Source organism: Momordica charantia, assembly GCF_013281855.1.
Source record: "Momordica charantia cultivar OHB3-1 chromosome 5 unlocalized genomic scaffold, Mcharantia_2.0 BLBB01000005.1, whole genome shotgun sequence".
In the NCBI taxonomy this organism is placed as follows: Eukaryota; Viridiplantae; Streptophyta; class Magnoliopsida; order Cucurbitales; family Cucurbitaceae; genus Momordica; species Momordica charantia.
Genome location: NW_028275163.1, coordinates 21,197,967 through 21,221,582, shown reverse-complemented (window position 1 = coordinate 21,221,582; position 23,616 = coordinate 21,197,967). Strand labels below are relative to the sequence as shown.

Below are 23,616 nucleotides of genomic sequence, written 5' to 3'. Positions count from 1 at the left end.
GCACCATTTCTAATCTGATTACAAGCCGGCGGAGATTGCAAAGCAGGCGAAAGCAGCGAAAGCGAATGTCATAATCACTAAGTCTACGGAGAAGATTAAGAGTTTCACGGAGGAAAATTGACGTGTAGATTTTGTGCACCAATTCGTCGACGGTCTGTTGCTTGAGCTCCTCGGAGCTACGAAGGCAGACAAAAATGAGATGGCGTGGAGCGTGGGGTGATAAGCCGTGAAACATGGGACACCATTTTTCCTTTCTAATAATTAATATTATTTTTACATCTTAAACCGGTTCTACTTTGAACCGATCCAATATTGAACCAACCGTATTCTTGGACATTAAATTTGTACACATGGACATGCCACATCAAATTTCTGTTAAATCTAACCCAATTTTTAACGGCAAAGACTTAATTGTTACAAATTTGAAAGTACAGGAATTAAATCGTTACTTTTGAAAGTTCAAGGACTAAATCGTTACTTTCATGAAAATTCAGTATTTTTTAACCCTAAAGAAACAATGTTATACCCAAATAAAATAGACAAATTATTATCAAATGGGCTTTAAATAATTCAATCAACCCAATTCACTTAAATGGGTGGTTAATGTGTTTATATTTATCTTAATTCTATTTGATTTAATATATATATTTTTTCTTTTCCTGTTTTCCACTCTCCAATTATTAATTTGAATAATCTTTTTTTAGTATAATTTCTCACCACATAAAAATTAATATCGAATTACTAATCTTTGTTTTAGTACAAAAAAACGTGGAGTAGGAAAATTTAGACCTCCGACCAATAAAAAGTAGATGTAATTTATTGTTACGCTCTTTTCTATGTTAACCTTTTTATTAATATTATTAACAAAAATGTTAATAATATAAATAAAATCGACTTAAATATTATAGCTTATTATAGCTTAACTGGTTAGGTTAAAATTGAAAAATTCATGATTAAGAAAATAAACTCATTAAATTACATATTTTATTTCCATGATTTATATGATACTTATTTAGTCCCCAAATTTTAAAAAATTTCAATATCATCCTTATTTAGGCTTCAAAGTATCATCCTTATATCTTAAATTATGCTAATCTTTAGCTCATACGTCACAATATCCATCGATAGAATGAAAATGTGACACACATTTATTAAAATAAGGACGTTGCATAATTTGGTTGCTAATTGAACAGATTTGGGAGATTAACTCTCAATTACTATTCTAGTCAAATCCCAAATCTGATTCATCCATATTAAGTGTTACTAACGAAAAACTAATAGTAACATTATATATAGAAATCATACTATAGGAAACACTAAATAAGCACAAATACAATAATTCAAGAAAATGATGTCATTTTCCATTAAAAATATCAAAACATGGCTAATTTGAACCATTATATTTTGGCCTAGTGATAAATAAGAACTACTGTAAATAGTAAAGATAGGGATGACAATGGAGTGGGGCGTGGCCGGGGGCCATCCCCATTCCCGCCTCGTTGGGAATTTTGTCCCCATCTGGACTGGGGCGGGATTCCCGACAAATTTATTATTTATTTTTTTTGTATATATATATTATGGAAATTAAAATTAAAGAAGGGGCTAAATCAAAATTGTACTTGGGCTTTAAAAAAAATTTAAAAAGTATTTATTAAAATTAATATATATTAATATTATTATATATAAAAATATAAAATTAATAAAATATTAAACGGGACGCAGTCGGTGAGAGGGACGGGAATGAGGTGACTATCCCCGCCCCGTCCCCGTCGGGGACCCCGTTTAGGATCCCCGATCAGATTGGGGATTTCCCAACCCGATCGGATCTGATACCCGCGGAGGTCGGGTCACACAAATTTCCGGTTTTATCATCCAACGAAACCTTTATTTGTCATTGTCTCATTCTTCTTACTTTTTCACGTCTCTCTTCCCTTGAAAATAAAAATAAATAAATAAAAAACTAGATAAAATCCAATACAATTTTTGAAATGATATTGAAATAATAGAATTGATAGGAATTATTTTAGGCTATTGGAGAAATTTATAATCTTTTTATATTGCAAAAGATACAAATTAAAAATATGGGTTCAGCTATTTGAAATTTCTTTTAGTACAACATGAGGTAGGAGATGGAATTTAATTAACGTTAGCTTCTCCCGACAAATTTAAAATTTATGTATCTACGTTACATTTAATTTATGGTAAAAAAAGCGAGTGGAATGATTGCAAATATAAACATATTAGTGGTAAATCACGTCTATTTTTTTTTCCCCAAAATTTGGAGGTTAAAATTTCTATACCTAACATTTATTTTGGTCTGAGAAAAGAAGCGAGTTGAATGATTTTTCCTTCAAACTCCATAAATAAAACCAGAGCCCAATCTCAAAAAAAATCTCCATCTCCATCGCCATTCTCCATTTCCTTCCTTAACCTCTCCACCGCCGTCCATGGCTCCAGCCCCTTCCGCCGGCGCTGCGGCGGCCACCATCTTCCTCTGCTTCCTCCTCACCTCCGGCTCCGCCCTCGTCGCGGCGGAGCGCCACCATTTCTCCACTGTCCTGTCCCCGGCAAATCTCGGCCTCCGGCGCCGGGAGAAGCTCAGCCACCTCCACTTCTACTTCCACGACATCCTCGCCGGCCGGAACCCCACGGCGGTGCGGGTGGTGGAGCCGCCGCCGTCGAACGCCTCGCGGACTCTGTTCGGCGCGGTGGTGATGACGGACGATCCGCTGACGGAGCGGCCGGAAATCGGGTCGAAATTGCTCGGAAGAGCTCAGGGAATGTACGCCTCCGCCTCGCAAACCGAATTTGGGTTTCTGATGGTTATGAATTTCGCGTTCGTGGAAGGGAAGTACAATGGGAGTTATCTGAGCATTTTGGGGCGGAATACGGTGATGTCCGCCGTGAGGGAGATGCCGGTAGTCGGCGGCGGCGGGTTGTTCCGATTCGCACGTGGGTACGCTCAGGCAAGGACTCACACGGTGGATTTCGCCACCGGCGACGCCGTCGTGGAGTATAACGTCTATGTCTTCCATTATTGAAGAAGAATTTCTTGTCGTCTTTTTTCTTAGGGTTCCGTCTCTTCTCTGCTCTGGCTTTGAAGAAAATTTGAGAGTTTAAAATAATAAATAATATATTTATCAATGTTTTGGAAAATGAAAAAAATTTATGTATTATGTCAAGTTATAAATTTCAACTTCAATTAAACTTTTATATAAACTACTTTCGTTGAAACTAGCATACCTGAACTGTAATTGACACTGTATTAAAAAATTTATTTAATTTAAATTTTAAATTTGAACAGAGTATAGAATCTATACCTCCTCGATCAATAAATCATATAAAATTCGATCAACAAACAAAAAAAAATTATGTTAAGAAATGCGAAATGCGAAAGAAAAATATTATTGATTATTTAAAAAGAAAGATTCAAATTCTAGAGTTCATAGAGTTCAAATTGATTGTTTAAAAAGAAAGTTAAATCTGAAGAAATTAAATCTTTTAAAATTAAAATTGACAATTTGTAAGATAGTTAGACCCTCATGAGTTTGAACCCATTCTTTCTCAATAAACCTTAGTTCGATCAATAGACCATCATGATGTTTTTTTTTTTTTTTAATTTTGGTTTTTAAAATTTAAAAAACTTCTTATTCTAAATAGAGATTTAAATCAACAATCTATGCTCATGAGATAGTTCAAGTAGGGTTAAGACACTGTCTCCTATTAGAAAAAAGTCGTGAATTCGAATCTCTACTCCCACATGTTGTACTAAAAAATGAGCTTTGAACTTGGAGATGTGAGAAAAATGAAAAGATTAAGTGTTGGAAGTAGAATATTACATGATTATTTTTGTCTAAATTCAGGGCTTAGGAACATGTCGTCAAGTTATGTTTATTTTGTTCCCGAATTTTCAAAATGTTTTTTATAGTCCTTAAACTAAAAAGAAAAACAAGAAGTCATTTCTATTAATTTGCCACCTAATATCTGCTCATTCAATACTTGCTCTAGTCAACTACATGGCTCTAATACTGTAACGAAAACGAAGATGAGCAATAAAGCAGAAGCAATAGAGAAATTTTACAAAAGTAAGAACTTTTATTCATTGAATTGAAATTGTTCCAAAAAATTTATATGGAAACAAGAAAACCGACCACTAATCCACTACTTAGGTCACTAACCCACTACTTAGGCCACAACCTTCGAATTCTCCCTAAACCAACACCATAACTCCACTAAGCCACTAACCTATTAATTCTCTAAACTTTCAATACTCATCCACTACTTAATAAACTTCCCACTATGAAATTAATTACCGAGCATAACTCCTAAAATTGTGGAACCACTAACAAAGAAACTAATACATGTTTGCACTAATTCTTAATACTCCCCCTTATTGCAAACATACCAGCAGCAACATTTGCACTTCTGATTACTTCAATATTTCTCCATAGGAGTAGAAATCGCTTTTGTCTCCCTCATACGAAAACAATTCATTGTTGCATTAAGTTACTTCTCCCTTTTTAGTTTCTTGACATGATCGAGGAGTAGAACATGATTTTCTTCCTCAAAGCACAAAAAATCAATTTGACATGTAACAAGTTCCAAACGAATCATAGCATAACAAAAAATATCAATCATTCCTAAAGATTCTTCAGTAAATAAATACTTCAATTCAATATGGCCCATTATTTCCCAAACTCGAGTGACATAAGTATGCTAACACCAATCGACTTCATTAGGCCAAAATCATGAACAAACGCTTCAAATTCTTCATCAAGCAATACATTAGCAATCACAACACCTCGATAAGTAATCTTGGATTGCAACTTTCAAAACAATACTCTAAACCTCGAGTTTTGTCCAACGACATACATATTTGAGTAGGCCAATCCAAAGTAAGTTTTCCAAGCTTAAGTTTTCCAAGATGGTAGACAACACCAAAATTCTCATGTTGGAAAGCATCTTCCTCAAGGCTTTCCCTCCATGAAAATCCTTTCAACTGATCAAAAGAAATTTTTCGATCAACTTCACCTGCAACATCTACAAAGACTCCGTATGTGTAGTCTTTATAGTTACCCTTACAGAAAAATAATAATCCGACCAAACAACCAAATGTTAACCCAACAATAAGTCCAACTATAAGGCTAACCTTCGGATTATTTAAAAACTTAAGCTTGTACCATCTTTAGCACAAGAATGAGTAGAATTCCTGCCACAATTCAACTTGGTTCCAGAAACACTCCCAACATCAGCAACCTGAGAGACTGAAACAACATTCTTCCTCAAATTTGGACCATTACAACCATAAGAACATCGCCCAAGTCACAACTTTCAATATTGACATGTCCTTCTTCCTCATCAGGATGTAATGAATTACCAGCCACAGTGGCTCTTCTTCCACAAACATCATAAAGAAGAGATACATTTTCAGTAGTATGATGAAAACAACCAGAACCATCAGACCAATCCTCACTATAATCAAAAGAAGCATTAGTACAACAATTAATGGTTGATCAATAACTTCAATTGATAAACAATGTTCCCAATTGAGTTGTTCAGACTTGTTAATTTCCTGTACAACATATGCTTCTGCTTCTTTAAGTTAACAATTTTGTTTAATATGACATGGTTTCCCACATCGACTACATACCACATTCACCTGATAATCACGCTTGATATGTCCCAGCTTTCGCACCTAAAACATCCTTTCGAATTACCTTTGGACTGTCTTTCATTTCCAGAATGCTTGCTATCATGAAGAACATTCAAAAACATAACTTCCTTTAACTTTGTCTCTTGTAGAAATAATACCTTCTACCTCGGGAGAAGACCGCTTATTGTCACCAAACATTTGTTTCACCAAAGCTTCCTGATTTGATAGCAAATTTTCCAACTCAATGATAGACGGTTGATTTACCCAACCTTGTATCGAAGAAATAAACGACATAAACTCCTTTCGCAGTCCACAAATAAGATACCGATGCAAACGAGCATCGCTAATGGGTTCCTCCTTGTCCAATTCTGAAATTTCATAACACAAAGTTTTAACTTTCAGAAAATATTATGAAACCGATAAATTACCTTGAGTTTTTCCAACAAGTTCATTATCCAAATACTGCAACTTCGTTGTGTTTTCTGAGTGAACAACCTTTCAAGTGTATCCCACACTTCCTTTGGAGAATCTACATCACGAACATGCTCGATGTACTCCTTGTCAATAGAAGTTCGTAAAGCAAATAAAACTTTGCCACATTTGATCTTCCACTTCCTTCGTACCTCAACATTTTGTGGAGTATCATTTGGAATTACACTATCTTCACCAGATATAAGATTTCACAAATCTTGCCCTTATAGAATAGCTTCCATACATAGCCTCCAGTAGCTATAAATATCACCGGTAAGCTTATCTACGCAAACATTGCTTCCATCGTTCATCTTCACGAGCACTAGACTCAAATACCGATCACGAAACTCAAATACAAGATAAAGAACCTGGACGCTCTGATACCATGTAATGAAAACGAAGATGAGCAATAAAGTAGAAACAATAGAGAAACTTTACAAAGGAAGAACTTCCATTCATTGAATTGAGATTGTTACAAAGTATTTATATGGAAACAAGAAAATCGACCACTAATCCACTACTTAGGTCACTAACCCACTACTTAGGCCACAACCTTCAAATTCTCCTTAAACCAACACCATAACTCCACTAAGCCACTAATCTATTAATTCTCTAAACTTTCAATCCACTCATCCACTACTTAATAAACTTCCCATTATGAAATTAATTACCGAACATAACTCCTAAAATCGTGGAACCACTAACAAAGAAACTAATACATGTTTACACTCATTCTTAACAAATACATGCCCACATCAATACATTAATATAGACATTCAAAATCACGTCACCAATTTGTTAAAAAAATAATGACAAACTAGTGAAAACCAATTAAGTTAGAACACTTGTTAGAATGTGTTTTTTCTCCCCCACTTTAAGGAGTCTTGCTTTTTTCTCATCCTCATTATTTCATTCTTCAAGGTCCACCACTAACTTGAAAACTTCATTTTCTTTTGGAAACTTTTGGCTCACTTCAGCACCAAAATGGCTTTCCTATTGGAATTGTGGGGCAAAAAGAGAATGGACCATCATTTTAAAGTCTAACTTGTAAACTTTAGAAAATCTTATGCCTTTTTTTTTTCTTTTCCTTTACAACTACCCTATATAATAATTCAAATGTGTTTTTTTTTTTAATTTGTTATCATTTTCTATCATGAGAGGGTATTAAGGAATTTTGTTAATCCTTATGGATTATTACTACTATCAAAATTTAAGCATGACAAAATGAGTCAGATGCTGATTATTATGTTTATTAATATGCTCATATTTTAGGTAATTTAGGGCACATTCGGTAATATTGCAGTTTCTTGTTTTTGTTTCTTTATTTTTTATGAAGAAGAATGTAATGCATGCTTCCAACCTCCAAGAATTCAAGTATGATAAAACAATTTTTTTCATTTATGCTTTGGAACAAATTTGAAATGAGAACAAGAATGAAAAAACTTGTTTTTGTTGTTTCCAAAATTTCTATGCCGTTGTGGGAATGTTCCCAAAAAATGATAAACAAGAAACAAAGTTAGTTGTAAAATGCTTAAATTTCTTAAGAAAATTAGAAACGAGAAACAAGAAACGAGAACGTTACAAAACGGATCCTTAATCTCCCAGGACTAAAGAAAATTTTATAATCCATTAATGACGGACTCAATTGATAAAATTTTACGGAATTAAAGATATCTATCTAGGTTAAAATACTCACATATACTTTTAAATTGTAAAGACATCCAAAATAGTTTTGGGTGATTTTGGGTATATTTGTAGTTTATTGTTTCTCATTTTCAATTTTTGGGAAATGTAAATGTTACTTTTCTCGTTTCTCATTCAAATATTTCTAAAATTTTATATAAATTTGTGAAAAAAAAACCAAATTTCTTGTTTCTTGTTTCTGTTTCCAAATTTTTTCAAAACATAAATAAAAGGAGTATTTTATATTATTGACTTATAAAATGTATAATAAATATTTAAAAAGTAAAAAAATAAAAGATTTGAGTATTTAATTTGAAAATAAATTTTTTTATAAAATATTACTTTTTATAATTTTAAATGGTAAAGAAAAAAATAGTTACCAAGTATATTTCTATTAATTTTTTCAATAAAAAATAAAAAAACAACTGTACATAGCTCTTTTTTTAATTAAAAAATGAAAAATAAAAAAATAAAAAATAGAAAACGAGAAAAAATAAATAGAAACGAAAAAAAAAAACCATTGCCTTTGGAAAGAATCAACGGCTTAATTTAAAAAAATAAAAAGTAATGGTAATAATTTCGTGGAAAAGATATAAAAAAAATTCACCAATAAAGTAAGAATGGCGACAATCTCGTCCCATGCACCTTTTAATTAGGCAATTACCCTTTTCCCCACTCCAAATTACAATATATAACTCCAATATAAAAAATTCCAGTCTCCACTGGTAATTAGAAACACAGGATGAAGGGGTGATTGTCCTTCTCTGACCCTTGCTGCCCAATCAGAAAACAGACAACTAATACACGTTCTACTTATTGAACAAGGTTTTATGATTGGTTCATGATCCATGAATATCGAAGGCATCATTAGAGTGATCTCGTAGTTCCTAGAAGTTGGAGACGATGGAGTTGGTCTATGCTAATAAATTAAGTTCGCTTTCTTTATAATTTAAGCATGCTTATCTTGAAGTGATTCTAGATTGTAAATGACTTTAAAATTCTTTAGGAAGTATATGCACAATGACAGAGTATTGAAAACACCAATGTTACCTAATTTATAAGATAGTCTTTCAATTTTGAAAGCAATTAAGAATACTGTGTGATCGAAGCATAAGACTATTGTAGTAGTTGTACAAAACAATGACAACCTTTTGTTTATGTTTCTAAACAAACAGACACACGTGAATTAGTTGTTAAATGAAGAGATTCTAAAATAATACAAGATAGATGATAATATTGTTAAGGAAATATTAAAAGAATATTTGGTAGATACTACATATATATCAACAAAATACAATTTAATTTTTGGTAGCTTATTAAAGTTAAGTACAGTAAGGATAAAGAATATTTTAAAAGAGTAATAATATTACTTAGTAGGAATAGTCTTCAATCTCGAAAGAAATTGAATAAATAATAAATTACATTACATTGGTAAGTTAAGAGATGCATAGAAATGTAGGTTACAGAGAATGTGTGTCTATATATATATATTGATTTATATACATTCTAGATTAAAAAAAATAAAAAAATAAAATTTTATCGTTATGGTTCACCGTAAACTTTCAATTTTATCAAATTAGCCTTTAAACTTAGTAAGAGCTAGCAAATTTTCACCATCTCTACTCAATTTTTACTAATTCACCCACTAATCTTAACCAGAAAAAAAAATGAAGAACTAAAAAAAGTCACTATTTTAATGAAGATCAAATACATTGTACAAAATTAAGTTTGATTAATACACAAAATTGATCATTAATTAACTCTACTGATACTTACCAATTTCAACAAAGAACCAACTTAATTGTCAATTTTGTTTGAATCTTACCAATTTCATACCAAGTACATGTTCAAGAATATGTTGGATGCAACTCAAAATACTTTTTTAATACTTTTTTCAACGATTCTTCAAACAAAAACTTAGCCTAAAGTAAAAATTGCATCACTTTTTAAAGTCAAAAGTAAAAATGCATCACTAATTAAAGTTTAAAGTAAAAGTTGCAACACTTATCAAAGTTTAAATTGCAATTCGATGAAGTTGGAAGTTTATGATAAAAATTGGTACCTTCAAAATCTTTCCTAAATTAATTTATCAATCAATCATTATGTATTTTTTAAAATTAATTATTCCATTAGAAAAATAGTGTAAAGAATAATGTTCTTAATAAAATATATAATTTAAATATATTTATTTGTATCGTTGATGTCGATTTGTAGACAAGTGTCACATAAGTGTTACGGATGTGCCACATACATCTACATCTCCAAACTCTAAGTTACATGCATACAAAAATCTAGTACTGGTGTGGTGTTCTGCCGAATGCACTCCAATGTGTTTAGGTTAGAACTCAAGTTGGGAGCAAACTGATTATGGAAGAGAACAGAGGGGTATCAACATTCTCGATAGTGAAAATCTACTTGAATGTCAATCTCCTTGTGTAACGTAGGAGAACACGGTAATATCTTGGACAATTCTTTATGTTATGGATTGGATATAAGGTGTCAGCACCCTTCTAACTGGCTGTCCATCGTATAGATTGACTTCAAAACTCAAAATTGGGCTTTGTCCGATTTTTGCTAACTTGGTCTATGTGGCTTGGATGGAGCTAAGACAGCACCTTAGATGTGTTCGGTAACAAGTATCTAATTAAATTAGAATTTAAAAATAACCTAAAAAAAAGACGAAATTTTTATATATATATATATATATATAAATTTATTTTATATTTTATTTCTTACGGAAAATCTTAAAATTGGGCCACTTTTATTTTCTTTTTGCATTTTTTTTTATCTTATTTACCCACGTCTCTTTCACTCCTCGTTGGGTTTAGCCGAATTTCCTCTGTTCTTTTATAGTGAAAACCGAAAAGTCGAAGACGAAACCCGGCAATTTGTTGCAGAACAATAATCTTCGGAGGAAGGATTTTCGTTCCGCATATGGGTACTAGGGAAGTATACGAAGAGAAGCTGAGGAGGGGCAATCTCTACCATGAACCCACCATGAATCCAGGGCTTGGATCGCCTCGCTGCCCTCGCTGTTTCTCTCTTCTTAATTCCGACCCTGTATTTTTCTCTGCTTCTGCCATATAATCCGTTTCTTAAACACGCAGTCTCTGTTTCTTTTTACTTGATTATGTTTTTGGGGTTCATGAATGGGTTCCGTGTGTTTTTTTGTTGATTCAGGATAAAAGTGAATGGGCCATCAATCCTGTTCTCCACGATGCCACTGCAGTGGTGAGTTCCCCTTTTACTTTGTTGTTTTGTCTGAGGAAAGCTGAATTTGATGAATGCTTCTAGATTTTGATTATGCAGTGACAAATTTAAACTATAAGCCGTGTTCTTTAAATTAGACTGCTATAGAGTAATTGATGAACGTAAGAGTTCAGTTTAATTCTGTTTCTCCTATTAGCAATTGGATAATCCTAACTATCTCATTTAATGCGCCTGTTTTATAAATATTTTGGTTTCCATGTCTCTTAATTATTTTCGTGCTGCCTTGTCAAACAGGCTGGATCGGGTCTTGGTGGGATGCTTAGTGCAGTTCATGCATTTAATACGGGTAATCATATATTCATATTGGATTTTCAATAATATTTTATTTAATTAACACAACAGCCTATTATTTTCTTTGATTCCAGGGATCCCACGCCTCCAAAGTCATGTGAAGGGGCCAAAGTGGCTTCCTTTTGTTATTGGGGTATGCCTAATATAAGTCTGATCTTCCTTTTATTTTGTTCTACTATTAAGTTATAAAATCCATTTGGTTTTTGTTGCCAGTAATCACTTGAGTTGCTTGGATTAAACTTGATTTTTCTGACTTTTGTTCCATCTACTAATTATGTGACTTCCTCCTTTATCTCTTTGTTGACAGGTGCCTGTTTTATTATTGTGTTCTGGTGCTGGTGCTGCATTTGGAGGTATGCTAGCAAATTGTGTCTTGTACTCTCATTGAAAAAATTGATGTTTCATTGGCCTGCTATTTTTGCTTTTCTTATAAAACAAGTAATGGATTATTGCATCGAAGTACATATACATATTAAGGGAAGGTTGGAACTTGCCTAAAAACTTGGAAGGATTAAAAGGTCTTTGATTTCCTACAAAATAAAAAGAAAGAAGAGTGAAGCAAATAAATTATGGCATAGAGTAGTTGCCGGTATATGTGGAAAGCATGACTTGGATGGTCTACGAATACAGAGAAGAAAAGGTGTTAAAGAAGTCCTTGGTGGAAAATAATCAAGTTCAAAGATGAAAGACTTGATTTGGAAGATTTTCTAAAATCTGGGTAGGCAGTATAAATAATAATTTTTTTTGCAGTGATTGTGATTCTTGGGTGGGCAATCAGCTGTTATATCTAAGATCCAAAGATTCTTGAAACATCTTAAAGGAAAAACATGTTTGTCTATGAAGCCTCAAGCCCGTGATTTTTTTGTTTTTTGCTTTTTTTTTTGATAAGAAACATGACAATTGTATTAATCACAAAAGAAGAGGACAAGCTACGGGCAGGGGTAGAGAAAACCCCATCTCAAAGGATTAATGCAACAAAGCCTTCCAATTTTGAATGATCGGAGAGAGAGAGAGTAGTTACAAAAGAATTTGCCACATTTGTAGCATCACCTAGAATACATTACTCCAAAAAAGTAGCGTCGTCTTGGGAAGATTCCTCAAAAGTTCTATGATTCCTTTCTAACCAAAGATTCCACAAAATTACAGTTTAGCAAAGTTCCACAAAGTACTTTTCCCTTGAAGTGACCACCTACAAGAGATTGGGTCAGCCAATCGTCCACTCTCCTAGAGAGACAGAGTTTTGTCAAAAATACCAAACAAGCTCGACCAGTAGGCATGAGCGAAGGGGCAGTGAAGGAAAATGTAGTGAAGGAAAATGTGGTCTAAGGACTTCTGATCTCTCAAACATAAAGAACATGTAGAGGGGGATGGGGGTTAGTTCTTACAAATCTTCTAAAGCCTATCATGGGTGTTGATACCTCTATAGGCTAGTGACCAAAGGAAGATTTCTATCTTCTTCAGGTATTGGGGGAAGTTGATCACCTGCTTTGGCTTCAACAACTTTAAGAAGGTTGATTTTGTTGTAAAAGAGCCCAAAGCATCAATATTCCAAAGCATGTCATCTTTTAAGGACCCCAACTGAATAGTATTATCAATCTGATTAATTAATCCCATCCAGTTGCTGATCTCCCTGTCAAAAAGGCCTCTCCTAAATCCCAAATCCTGCTCTGCGTCCCAACAACTTTCTATAGTTCTTTCTTTCTTTCTAGAAATCAAAAACAAATTTGGAAAAGTTCTCCAAGAGATGGTCCCATATCCACTAGTCTTTCCAAAATTTGATGCGTTGCCCATTATTCGCTTTGAAAGAGAGAATTTAGGAAAAGGCCAGTCTTCTTCGCTATATCAAACCAAGGCTGACCTTTAGCCGCTCCTCTAAGGAGAGTTATCACTCAACCTGAGGGGACCAACCCCATAAATGCTATTAATAACCTTGTGCCACAAGGCCTTATCCTCTTGGGTAAATCTCGATAGCCACTTTAAGAAGAGGGCATCATTACGTTGTTTGAAAGAGCCTACTCCCAAACCACCGTGCGTGAGGGGGAGGGAGGTGCTCTCCCATCTGACTAGTTGACTGCAAGGGTGGAAATTGCCTCCATCTCAGAAGAAATCTCTAACAAGCTTCTCTATCTCCTTAATAATTCCCACTAGAGTTTTTAACAGAGAAAAGTAGTATAACTATAAGGGTAAGCTATTTAGGACCATTTGAGATAACGTGAGATGACCACATTTTGAAGATTCAAATTCTTCCACTTAGACAGCTTGATTTTGAACTTAGCCACCATTTGTTCCCAAAATTTGAACGTCTTTATGCTTCCACCGAGGGGGAAGCCCAGATAAGGCGGAGGAAGCGACTGTTTTATAGCCTAGAGAAGAAGCCATGCTATTCAGCTAAGCATCATTAATGTTGATCCCCACCAAGGATGTCTTTGCTAGGTTTAAAGAAAGACATGCAGCAAAAACAAAAAGAGAAATTATCCCCACCAGTCCAATAAGTCCTTTGCTTTGTCTTGGTTGAAGATAATCGTGTCATTTTCGTATTGTAGGTGAGTAAGCACCACATTCTTTGACCCGACTAGAAAGCCCTTGAGATCATCTTTTCATGATAAAAATGAACCAAATGGCTGAAAGAATCTCCTATGAGAGTGAAGAGGAAGGGAGAAGGAGGGCACCCCTGTCTAAGGCCTCTTTGTGCTAAACCTCTACTAGGTTGTTGACTGTTTTTGGCACCATCTCAATGAGCTTTAAACCTTCATTGGGGGGACTTTCCTCTCTAAAGCAGAGGTGGTAGTCTACAGGGAAGTCATCCTCTTTTGTAGAAACGTTTTCCGAAATGGGCTCTATAATTTCTCATACTTACATAGAAATTTCAGACATTTTTTCCTGCTCTTTTCCTTTCTCTTTACCGCTTTTCGTGCTAGGGTTTGACTTTTGCTGGGCGTTTATGGTGCAGACATGTCCCTTTTTTCCAAACATCTTATCTGGTTGTCCTTGTTGAAAGAGACAGACCTTTTATCCCCTTCTCTCTTTGCAAACCCCCTATGATTTCTGGTTGTGGCCCTGTCTTTGTCTGTGTATTAGGCAGTGCTGTAGGATACATGGAGCTCATGGCTTGACAAAGGCCCCTGTTTACCAGATGATTTGTCTGATCTGCCCCAAACTGTTTTTGATGACCCTTAGGTCCAGCTTTGACTAAAGGGCAAGAGCTTTCAGACTCAAGCCTCCAAATATTCATTGGGAAAGCCCCTCCCTGTTCCTCCATTTGTAGAATCTTTTTGCATCGTCCGAAAAGAAGCTTCCATGAATTCTAGTGACTTTTTCGATCAGGTGGTTGCTATCTTGAAAGGATGAAACCTGAGCCATAAAAATGTGATGGGATGTTGAATCAAAATTTGAGAAATTTACTGTATAAGATATCTTGGTCTTTAAATTCTGCAGTCATGTCTTGGTGAAGTCCTTGTTTAAAGGACTAGTTGCTGATCCCTTGATGCCTCATGGACCTTGTTTATTCTTTTTGGAGCGGGTTCATGCTCCTGACAGTACAAAAGATGTCCATATCTGGTTAAGCTGTTATGTGCTTTAAAGCAATGGAGATCCTTCCACATTTGGTGTTTCATTTCTCAAATAACAGAGAATTGTGGAAGGAAGCTGGAGAAAGTTGAAATTTGAAGTCCAGGTGCATCAAACAAAGTCCAATGAGGAAAATTTAAAATAATTAAAAAATGGAGGGTACACTTGCAAACCAAGTTTGATGGTGTTGTTATGTAACATCGATGATGTAACCAAAAGAAAAAAACCAAAGGAGCAAGTGAAGTTTAGAAACTAGATGTGAAGTTCTTGGAATGAACTGTTACATGAATCGAGAAGTCGTCAAATATGTACTCTCGATCTGTATGAGATGGAGGACAAATGAGGCGAGGGATGGATTCTTGAGGACGAGTCATAAAAAATTGGGGGAAGAGTGGTTAGAGATAAAAGAATGGTGGCAAGTTGAAGCATGTGAACTCATGGAACAATTGAGACTAACTGGAGAAATTATGTGATAGCTTAATAGGCCATCTGTGCATACTGGAGAAATTATGTGATGGCTTAATATTCTACCTGTTATTCATTTTGGGTGTAGAATCTCAGATATGTTGGTTGGAGCTCCCAGAGAAGTATAGATGACGATTTGGCCTTCTACGAAACCTTGTTGTTGGATTCCTCAAATTATTATGTTTACCCAAGTACAATTGTGGATTCGGGCTCACCAAAGACCAAGGGGATACCACTTGCTCAACGAGGGGATGGCCAAGAATATTTAGTAATTATGGTGAACGTAGTTCAAGAGGCTAATTTTGGTGATTTGAAAGTGCATGTGGGCAAGAGATTGTGGGGCTTCATGGTATAAGACTTTATTTGACTTGTCAGTGTGTCTTTTCTAATGTAACTGACTATAACTAGGATGTCTTTTTGTGAACTTCTAAAGGGAGTTTTTCTAATCAAATTTGATGTAACTTTTCACGTATCAATTGGTTCTTTATAAGAGAGGACAAAACTCATGCTGTGATTTTACTATTCTTTTTGGGGATAAGAAACAATTGTATTCTGAGGATTCATACGGAAAAACTCTGTAGCTTGTGTATACAAGACATGGAGTCGTTGCAAAAATATATGGACAAGGAGGTCCAACAAGATGCTATTAACAATTCAAATCTAGTACCTCTTCAATTGCTTTATACTTCTAGGTTCTCACAAATCTTAAAGAGATGTTACTCAAATGGTCTTAGCTCTACCATGACAGGGTAATCAGTCAACAATTGAGTCAGAAAATTAGTAGGGCCATAACTTAAGTACCACAGGATTCAAAGGTTTGAATTAGGGACCACAAAATGCTTTAGAAAAATGAAAATTAAAGAACATAAGGCGATTCTCTTCACTTTTGAGGTTTGAATTTGGAAGTAGGCAAGCATTAGGATTTATAGATTGCATCTGACTGAAAGTGGTTCTGTCGAGAAGAGTGAGAGAACTTGATTTTTTAATAAATATTTTTGCCTCTGATTGGAAGCAATAATTCTTAAAGGAAGGGTATTTTGAATGAAAGGTGTGTAAGAAGATATTTTGTAGAGAACCCCTAGATTTATCAAGGGCCCACATTCTCGGATCCTTTTTGTGGATGCTTTAAATTTTTTGTGATGTGCAGATAAAGAGGACTTGTTGTTATTATATTGCTAAGGTTTTTATTGAAACTCAAAACCAACTTTTAGAGGTAGCATCTTGCTCTTGGATGCTCTTTTTGGTGGCTGTTAGGAAAAATATAAGGCTTCACATGAAATGTGGGGAGCAATAGTACCTGTCTAGTAGTACTCCTTGAATCTTATCCTTGCTCTGAAACCAACTTTTAAAGAAGAAACTACCTTAACCTATAGTTGTTTTAGGCATAGCAATGTGTGACTTAGCCTAAGTATCTGTCCATTATTACCAAGTTTGAACGTGTATCAAGGGTATCCAATTCTTTGGACACCCACCAACAACAATAAGCTTTTTCTGAATAGCTCTGTAGAAGTCCTAAAAATGTGAAAAGTTCCGATGAAGCTTACTAAGATACATGAAGTTTTGCTTATTCAAACACCTCCTTCCTAACTTTTGCCTTCCCATTAAAAACACCATTGTTTCTTTCCTAACTTAATAGCATTAACCATACTTATTTTTTGTTTTTCTCTTGAAAGGATAGTCTCAAAGCAATTGAGCCAAAATTCCATCCAACGAATAGTGAGAGACATGGACAATTACTAAGAATAGTGAAAATTACTAAGTTTGAACGTGTATCAAGGGTATCCAATTCTTTGGGGACCTTCTAACAACAATGAGCTCTTGAAGAGCTCTGCATAAGTCTAAAGTGTGAAAAGTTCCAATGCAGCTGATGCATTGAGTTTTGCTTATTCAAACATCTCCTTCCTAACTTTTTGCCTTCCCATTAAAAAACACTATTTCCCTAACATAATAGCATTAAACATACTTCTTTTTTGTTTTTCTCTTGAAAGGGTTGTCTCAAAGCAATTGAGCCAATATTCCATCCAAAGAATAGTGAAAGACATGGATATATATTGCCTTGGGTATTAGAGTTTTTCTAGCTTTGTCAGGTTTACTGTTGGGAACATGGTGTCGATTTTCTTTTGTGATGGTGGTTGGCTGGGAGATGGTCCCCTTTGCTTTCCTAGTCTTTACCAATTGCCATTGTCTAAATTTGTGCCCATGAATCTATTCTTGTTCTCACTAGAGATTCATTATCTTCAACTTTGGTTTTGCGTTGTTCGATTGTGAGTCTTCAAATGTTTAATTTCTCTTGTCCTTGCTAGCTAACTTCTGCCCTCGGACGGGAGTTAGGGATATTCAGTTTTGGTTCCAAGGATTTCTCTTGAAGCTCTTATTTTTCTCTTCTTAGAGTGTCCATCATTCTCACGAGTTTTTTGTTCTCCTTGCTCTGGAAGGTTAAAAAAGGTTAGATCTTTTGCCTGGCAAATCACCCATGGGAGGATTAGCACCATGGATACATATAGAGATCATTGTCTTCCATCGTGTTGGGGCCTTAGTGGTGCGAAGTGTGTAAGAAGGTCGTGGAAAGTCTGTATCATGTCTTTGGGAAGTGCCAGTTTGCTTTAGCGATTTGGGATAGCTTCTTGAGGAATTTCGATATATAATTGGCTTGTATCGCGTGGGCTTATGGTGGAGGAGGTTTTGTTTATTTTTTCTTGATAGAAGGGCGTTTTTGTGATGGACAATTTTTTTAATAGCCCAGAGTCAGAGCCCTTATACTGGGACACTCGTGCTCGTTCTAAGATCAGGACTTGTGGGACATCAAATATTTTTTCTTATTAAGCTCACTCGAAAGTTCGAACATGTGACATGGTATTATTACTCAAAGAACACCTACCCTTGCTAACGAGGTTTCCCCTTGGGGCACATACAACTTTTTTTGCGGTTTTGTAAAATATTTTACTGGAGAGAAATAGGAGAGTCTTTAGCAATGAGAAAAGTTCCCCAAAGGAGGTTTGAGACTAGACTAAGTTCAATGCCTCCTTTGAGCTTCCATCATGATTATCCTTTATCTCTCATTCTTTTGAATTGAAGCTCATTTTTTGTAATTATCTATGTTTTCTTTCTTTCTCTCTTTTGCTTTGATTGCCTTTTGGCTCATTCTCATTTGTTTTCCATGAAAGTTTTTACTTATAAAAAATATTTTCAAATGCTTCCAAACAAAGATGGACAAAATCTTTCTTCCCTTTATTTTTTTGACATTCCCTGTGAGGGAATTAAGGCCAACGAGGGATATATTTTCTATGATCTTTCTGAAGTGTTTGGCCATGAAGATAAGCCGTCCAAATAAAGACTTGAACCATTTTTTGGACATTTTTCTTTCCAAATTGCCAAGGAAAGATTCTCTGCTTGGTCTTACTAATATTCGTCTGTTGACAAGTTTTTTCTAGTAACAATGTTCCAACTCTTAGAATGCTCATCCAAAAGATAAAAAACAGTCTCATTTAGTCTACACCATAGCATAGAGATTTTGAAATTTCATTGTAAATGGTGGCAACCAAGCATCTTATATTCTCACATGTAATTTTTCACAATATCAATAAAAAGTCATGTTCCCTTGTAAAGAAAAAAGTGAAGTGAATCCAACCAAGCATTCTCCCAAAATTTGATCATCTTTCCGTATACGTCGTTAAGCTTTGACCATGACTGATATACACAAGCCTTTTTAAAATTGCGATATTCCACCTAGGGCTCCTAGAGCTTCTCCCTTTCTCCAATAGTAAACCTCTCATCCTCTTCCCATATATGCTAGAAAGCACTTTCCTAGAGGTTCCCCCTATGTCAAAGTTGCCTTCTACATTGATTAAGATCTGTGCAAAGAAGAGGTAGTCCTCCCTTATCTTCTTCGTGAAGCCATTTGTAAGTAGAATTTTCCTAGAGAAATTAGGTTCTTTCTTTCTTTCTTTCTTTCCTTTTTGGTCTTGGAGGATCCTTCTACTTTCAATTGGACGCTTACAAACATGAGGAAGATATGCAGTATCAAACGATTATAGTCCTATTTAGAATTAGAAGGAAAAGGCATTGTTGATTGATGGAACTTCTGCAATTATGTGATAGATTGAGTTGACTAAGTGTTGGATGGTCTTTGAAAGTTGGAAATTAGGGGATGTTTGGAATACTGTGGCTTAATGGCTCTCTTTGGGCTACAAATTCAAAATTATTTGACAATGTTTATATTTATATTCTTATCTAAAAAAAATGTCTGTATTTATATAATATTTATATGGACTATTATTGGCTATCCTTGTATAATTTTAAAGCTTTATGTATAGCTACCTGCAATACTAAATATGTTATAGGCAGTGAAAGATCTGCGTCGTTTTTTTTGTAATATCTTGAAATTCCAGGTAGCAACGTATATGTTTTGGACTTGCCTCATTGGAATATGATGGCTGAATGTGGCAAATTCAATTTTAGATCTCCATTATTCAAAACCTATCTGCATATAAGCATCTGCTAAACTTAACTATTAATGTTGCTGAAGGTGCTTATAATTGGCTATTGACATGCAATTTTGCAGGGTTTGCTCTTCCAAAATTCGCTCAACTCACAGTAACATCCTACTATGCCACCTCGAGTGCTTCCCATTATGGAGTTTCACTTCTCACTCGAAAAATCGAAGAGAATCATACCTCTCGAACTAAGCAAGAAAGTACTCAATGATTTTTACAGGTCACATAATTTCAAGCAAGGAATCTTCTTCTTTCCTTTTCTTTTGTTTTTTTCCCTTTTGGAAATTTTGCAAGATTGTCTATGGCAATAGATTTATAGAGTCTGATTCGTGCTTTCCTGTGAACACAACTTACAATATATCATATATGTAAATTGCAGAGTATCCATTTAGCTATACATAATGTGCGAATAAAAAATTACCTGGTCCATAATTTCTTATGGTTGTGCAGACTTCCAACCACGAAGGACTTTTAAGAATTTTGTATAACATTATTGTTGATGATAATGGAAATTTTCAGTAGTAATGTGGTATGTTATAGTTTATTCAAGGCATTTCTTCCCTCATTGATGTTGATCCAAAACAAACAATTTCCTTGTTAGTTTTAAGGATTTACATTGAAACAAGCAAGACTAACTTATACTAACTGAATTACATTACAATAAATTGTTTCTTATTTTTTTCAGAAAAAAAGGTTGTTATTACTTCTGATTTAGGACTTTTGCTGAGGTGGGTTATTCAATTATATCAAGAATTAGAACATGGGACTGTTGAGATTCAAGATAGAGATTTAAGATTGTAATTTTAGAATTTAGCTGTTGATATACCGTTTGAACTGCCAGTCTAGATGGTGTTATAATTGTTGTTAAACTTGGAACATGATTGAAGCTAGCTGACCCTCTTTTAGAAGTGAATTACATTATGTTTCCAAGAGGGAATCCAGTGGCTCAAGTTTCAAACTAATCTGCTCTTTCATGTGTATTGTGAGGGAAGGGCCTGGCTTGGCTGGCTGTCTCCTTTTCAGCAGTCGAGGTACCTTAAAATTCACAAAGTGCACAGGATGTCACACAGTTGTCATTCGGAAATTAGCATATCTTGTCTTGTGTCCTTACAGACAGTTTTCCACTTCACTTTTGGTACATTTTTTTCACTGATTGAGCTGTGGGGGGCACCAATTGTCGCAGGAAAAAAAGGGAGAGGGGAGGGCTATGCTTTTGAGTACAGCCAGATGTGGCAGTGACTCATATTGGATTCAATTAGTTTCTTGACTTTGCTTTCTGTATTTGCAGGCTCATTTGAATCTTGTCTTTGGCAATAACTACGAGGTTTTTTATATTTGTAGGACAATACTATGTTCCTAATTCCATTATTTTGTTAAAGATCCTTTGGTTGTCTACAAGTATTTTTGCGTGTTGGAGCATTTTATTACTGAGTTTCAACAGGCAGGTTCGGTTTGATATTCTAACCATAATCACGAACCACTCGTGAAGAGTCTACTTGCATGAAATGATAATATCTACTAATACAATTCGTTCTACAGGGTCTGGAGTGAAATTTTGTAAAGTAGAAGGATCACTCAGAGGTGATGTTTGCAAAGAATTACCAAATTGAACAAACTTCCACACATACATCAAACATAAAGAAAAAGGAAAGTTGTGAGCAGTACTTTTGCCATTTTGTTTTCTCTGATTTTCTTTCAGGACTTGTGGGACCATGAGAGATAGAATCTGTACCGTTGCCTTTCAGAGAGAGAGTATTGACTGGCTGTAAAGCAAAGAGTGACATAATTTCTTGTGTGTACTTCTCTTCTTAGTCTTTCGTTCTATGACACGTATAATTAATCAATTGAATGTTATTAAAGCTCGTAATTGGTAGGTCTCGAGTTTGAATCCCTCACTCCCACTTGTACTGAAAAAAAAGAGAGCTCGTAATCAGTGGGTGCATTAAGTTTCTTACTAGCTTAAAACTTTACATTATGAATGTATTGTATGTTGGGGAATTTAATTTGAAAAATTTGAATTTGATGACTCAATAAAAAGATTAGATCGATGACCCAAATAATGAGATCCATTATTTATTTATTTGTGCGAGGAAATTGGCCCAAGCCCAATTGTTGGCTTAGATCCATTAACTAATGCGTGATTGTCTTCACATCACAAAATAAATTTGTCAATCAAGATCAACTTAAAGAAAAAAAAAAAAACTTTTTGCCACATAATTTTCCTACTTTGATTTTTTTTCTTTAAATATAAGGATTCATTTTTGATAACGTTCTCTTTTCTTGTTTTCCTTTTCACATTTGTACGAACATTACTAAACAGTATGAAATATCCAACCAAACTATAAAAATGATTTTACTTCCAAATATCTTCCCACACCAGTCTCTTTTTACAAAAATCCAAATCCAACGTAAATAATTTAAATTCACTCACTCCATCAGTTGAACAGTGAGTACTAAACATCACATCAAATTATTGGATTATCTTTCGTTTTTTATTTTTTTTTCTTTTCTTCATTTGAGTGCTCAGATGAAATGACAGAGTCAGAGGTTTACGAAAAAAAAAAATAATAACAGGAAAGTTAAAAAGAAAAAAAAAAGAAAAAAAAAAGAAAAGAAAAGTTGAAGTATGGCTGCTCAGTATCAAAGTGGAAAAGGGCTTCCATTGAAAGTTATACTGTGCACTTAGTAGCACCACAGACACTTGTCCTCAAAAAGTAGGCAATCATCAATGTGTTTCTCCAAATTAAATTATATATATAAATCTGTATATTGGCTATCTTTCTTAATCCCCGAGGAGCGTCTAGATCCGTTTATGCGCATTTCGACTAGTCTCACGGGACAGTCATTAGTTCATAAGTAGGAGGTCTATTTTTGTCCCTCGGTTCCGACTTTGGTTCATTTTGAATATTCAATTGTTTGTTCATTTTAGTTTTGTAGTTTTGAAACATTCGTTTTGATTGATGTACTTTTAAAATGCGACCATTTTGATATTTGATTGGAGATATATGTCAATTATCGCTGAGCTATTTTGATCTTTATAACACATTTTGATCTTTTAATTTTAATTCATATCGACACTTTGCTTACCAAATTTCTTGAAATATAGTCATAAATGTGTATCGAAAGAGTTTTTATTGTATATACTTTACAAATGAGGACCAAAATAATAACTCTGCAGAAATATAGGTATCAGACAAAAATAAAATAGGGATAAAAATGAATTAAAAATGTTGAAATTACTGTGACCAAAATAATATTTTCCAAATACCCCACTTAATTAAGTAACACAAATTTCACCTTTCTTATTAAGCTTTTATACTTATTTCATTTTAATTGTTAGACTTTTTAAAATGTTTTGTTTTAGTTTCTGATCTTGACATGTGGGTAAGTATTTGAAGTTGTAGGGTTGGATTTTGAAATAGATTTCACACGTTTGTCAAATAATTAATAGAAAATTAATGACAAAGATAACAACTTCTAATATAAAATTTAGAGGCAGAAATAGAATAATTTGAAAGTTGAAAAGATCAAAATAAAATGAATATAAAAAGCATAGGGACAAATTAGGATGTAAGCCTCCATAGTATTTTTGTTTTGTTAATTAGACAAATGATAGAAACCAAGAAACCAATAAAATTCAATTTCAATTAAGAAATAAGTATTTTACCATTCCCAATTAAGTTATACATCTTATCATTATTATCGTTATATTTTTTGATAATT

At 34.3% G+C, this 23,616-nt stretch overlaps 2 protein-coding genes across 2 annotated transcripts; both read left to right on the top strand.

The window, feature by feature from the left end:
- Positions 1 to 2,323: 2,323 nt before the first annotated feature.
- LOC111019366 (dirigent protein 22) lies at positions 2,324 to 3,176 on the top strand. The gene has a single exon (XM_022295739.2). It carries the CDS (start codon positions 2,448 to 2,450, stop codon positions 3,039 to 3,041), a length of 594 nt encoding a protein of 197 aa, XP_022151431.1. The 5' UTR covers positions 2,324 to 2,447; the 3' UTR covers positions 3,042 to 3,176.
- A 7,447-nt stretch (positions 3,177 to 10,623) lies between these two features.
- On the top strand, positions 10,624 to 20,442 carry LOC111019374 (uncharacterized). The gene is made up of 6 exons (XM_022295747.2): positions 10,624 to 10,867; positions 10,988 to 11,038; positions 11,312 to 11,363; positions 11,443 to 11,501; positions 11,676 to 11,721; positions 19,962 to 20,442. Exons 1-6 carry the CDS (start codon positions 10,742 to 10,744, stop codon positions 20,102 to 20,104), a joined length of 477 nt encoding a protein of 158 aa, XP_022151439.1. The 5' UTR covers positions 10,624 to 10,741; the 3' UTR covers positions 20,105 to 20,442.
- Positions 20,443 to 23,616: the final 3,174 nt, after the last annotated feature.

Excerpts from the sequence above, each read along its gene's own strand:
- LOC111019366 (XM_022295739.2), top strand. The coding sequence starts at position 2,448 with ATGGCTCCAGCCCCTTCCGCCGGCGCTGCGGCGGCCACCATCTTCCTC.
- LOC111019374 (XM_022295747.2), top strand. The coding sequence starts at position 10,742 with ATGGGTACTAGGGAAGTATACGAAGAGAAGCTGAGGAGGGGCAATCTC. Across the intron at positions 11,502-11,675 it reads GGCTTCCTTTTGTTATTGGG|GTGCCTGTTTTATTATTGTG; the intron begins GTATGCCTAATA and ends CTTTGTTGACAG. Across the intron at positions 11,722-19,961 it reads TGCTGGTGCTGCATTTGGAG|GGTTTGCTCTTCCAAAATTC; the intron begins GTATGCTAGCAA and ends GCAATTTTGCAG.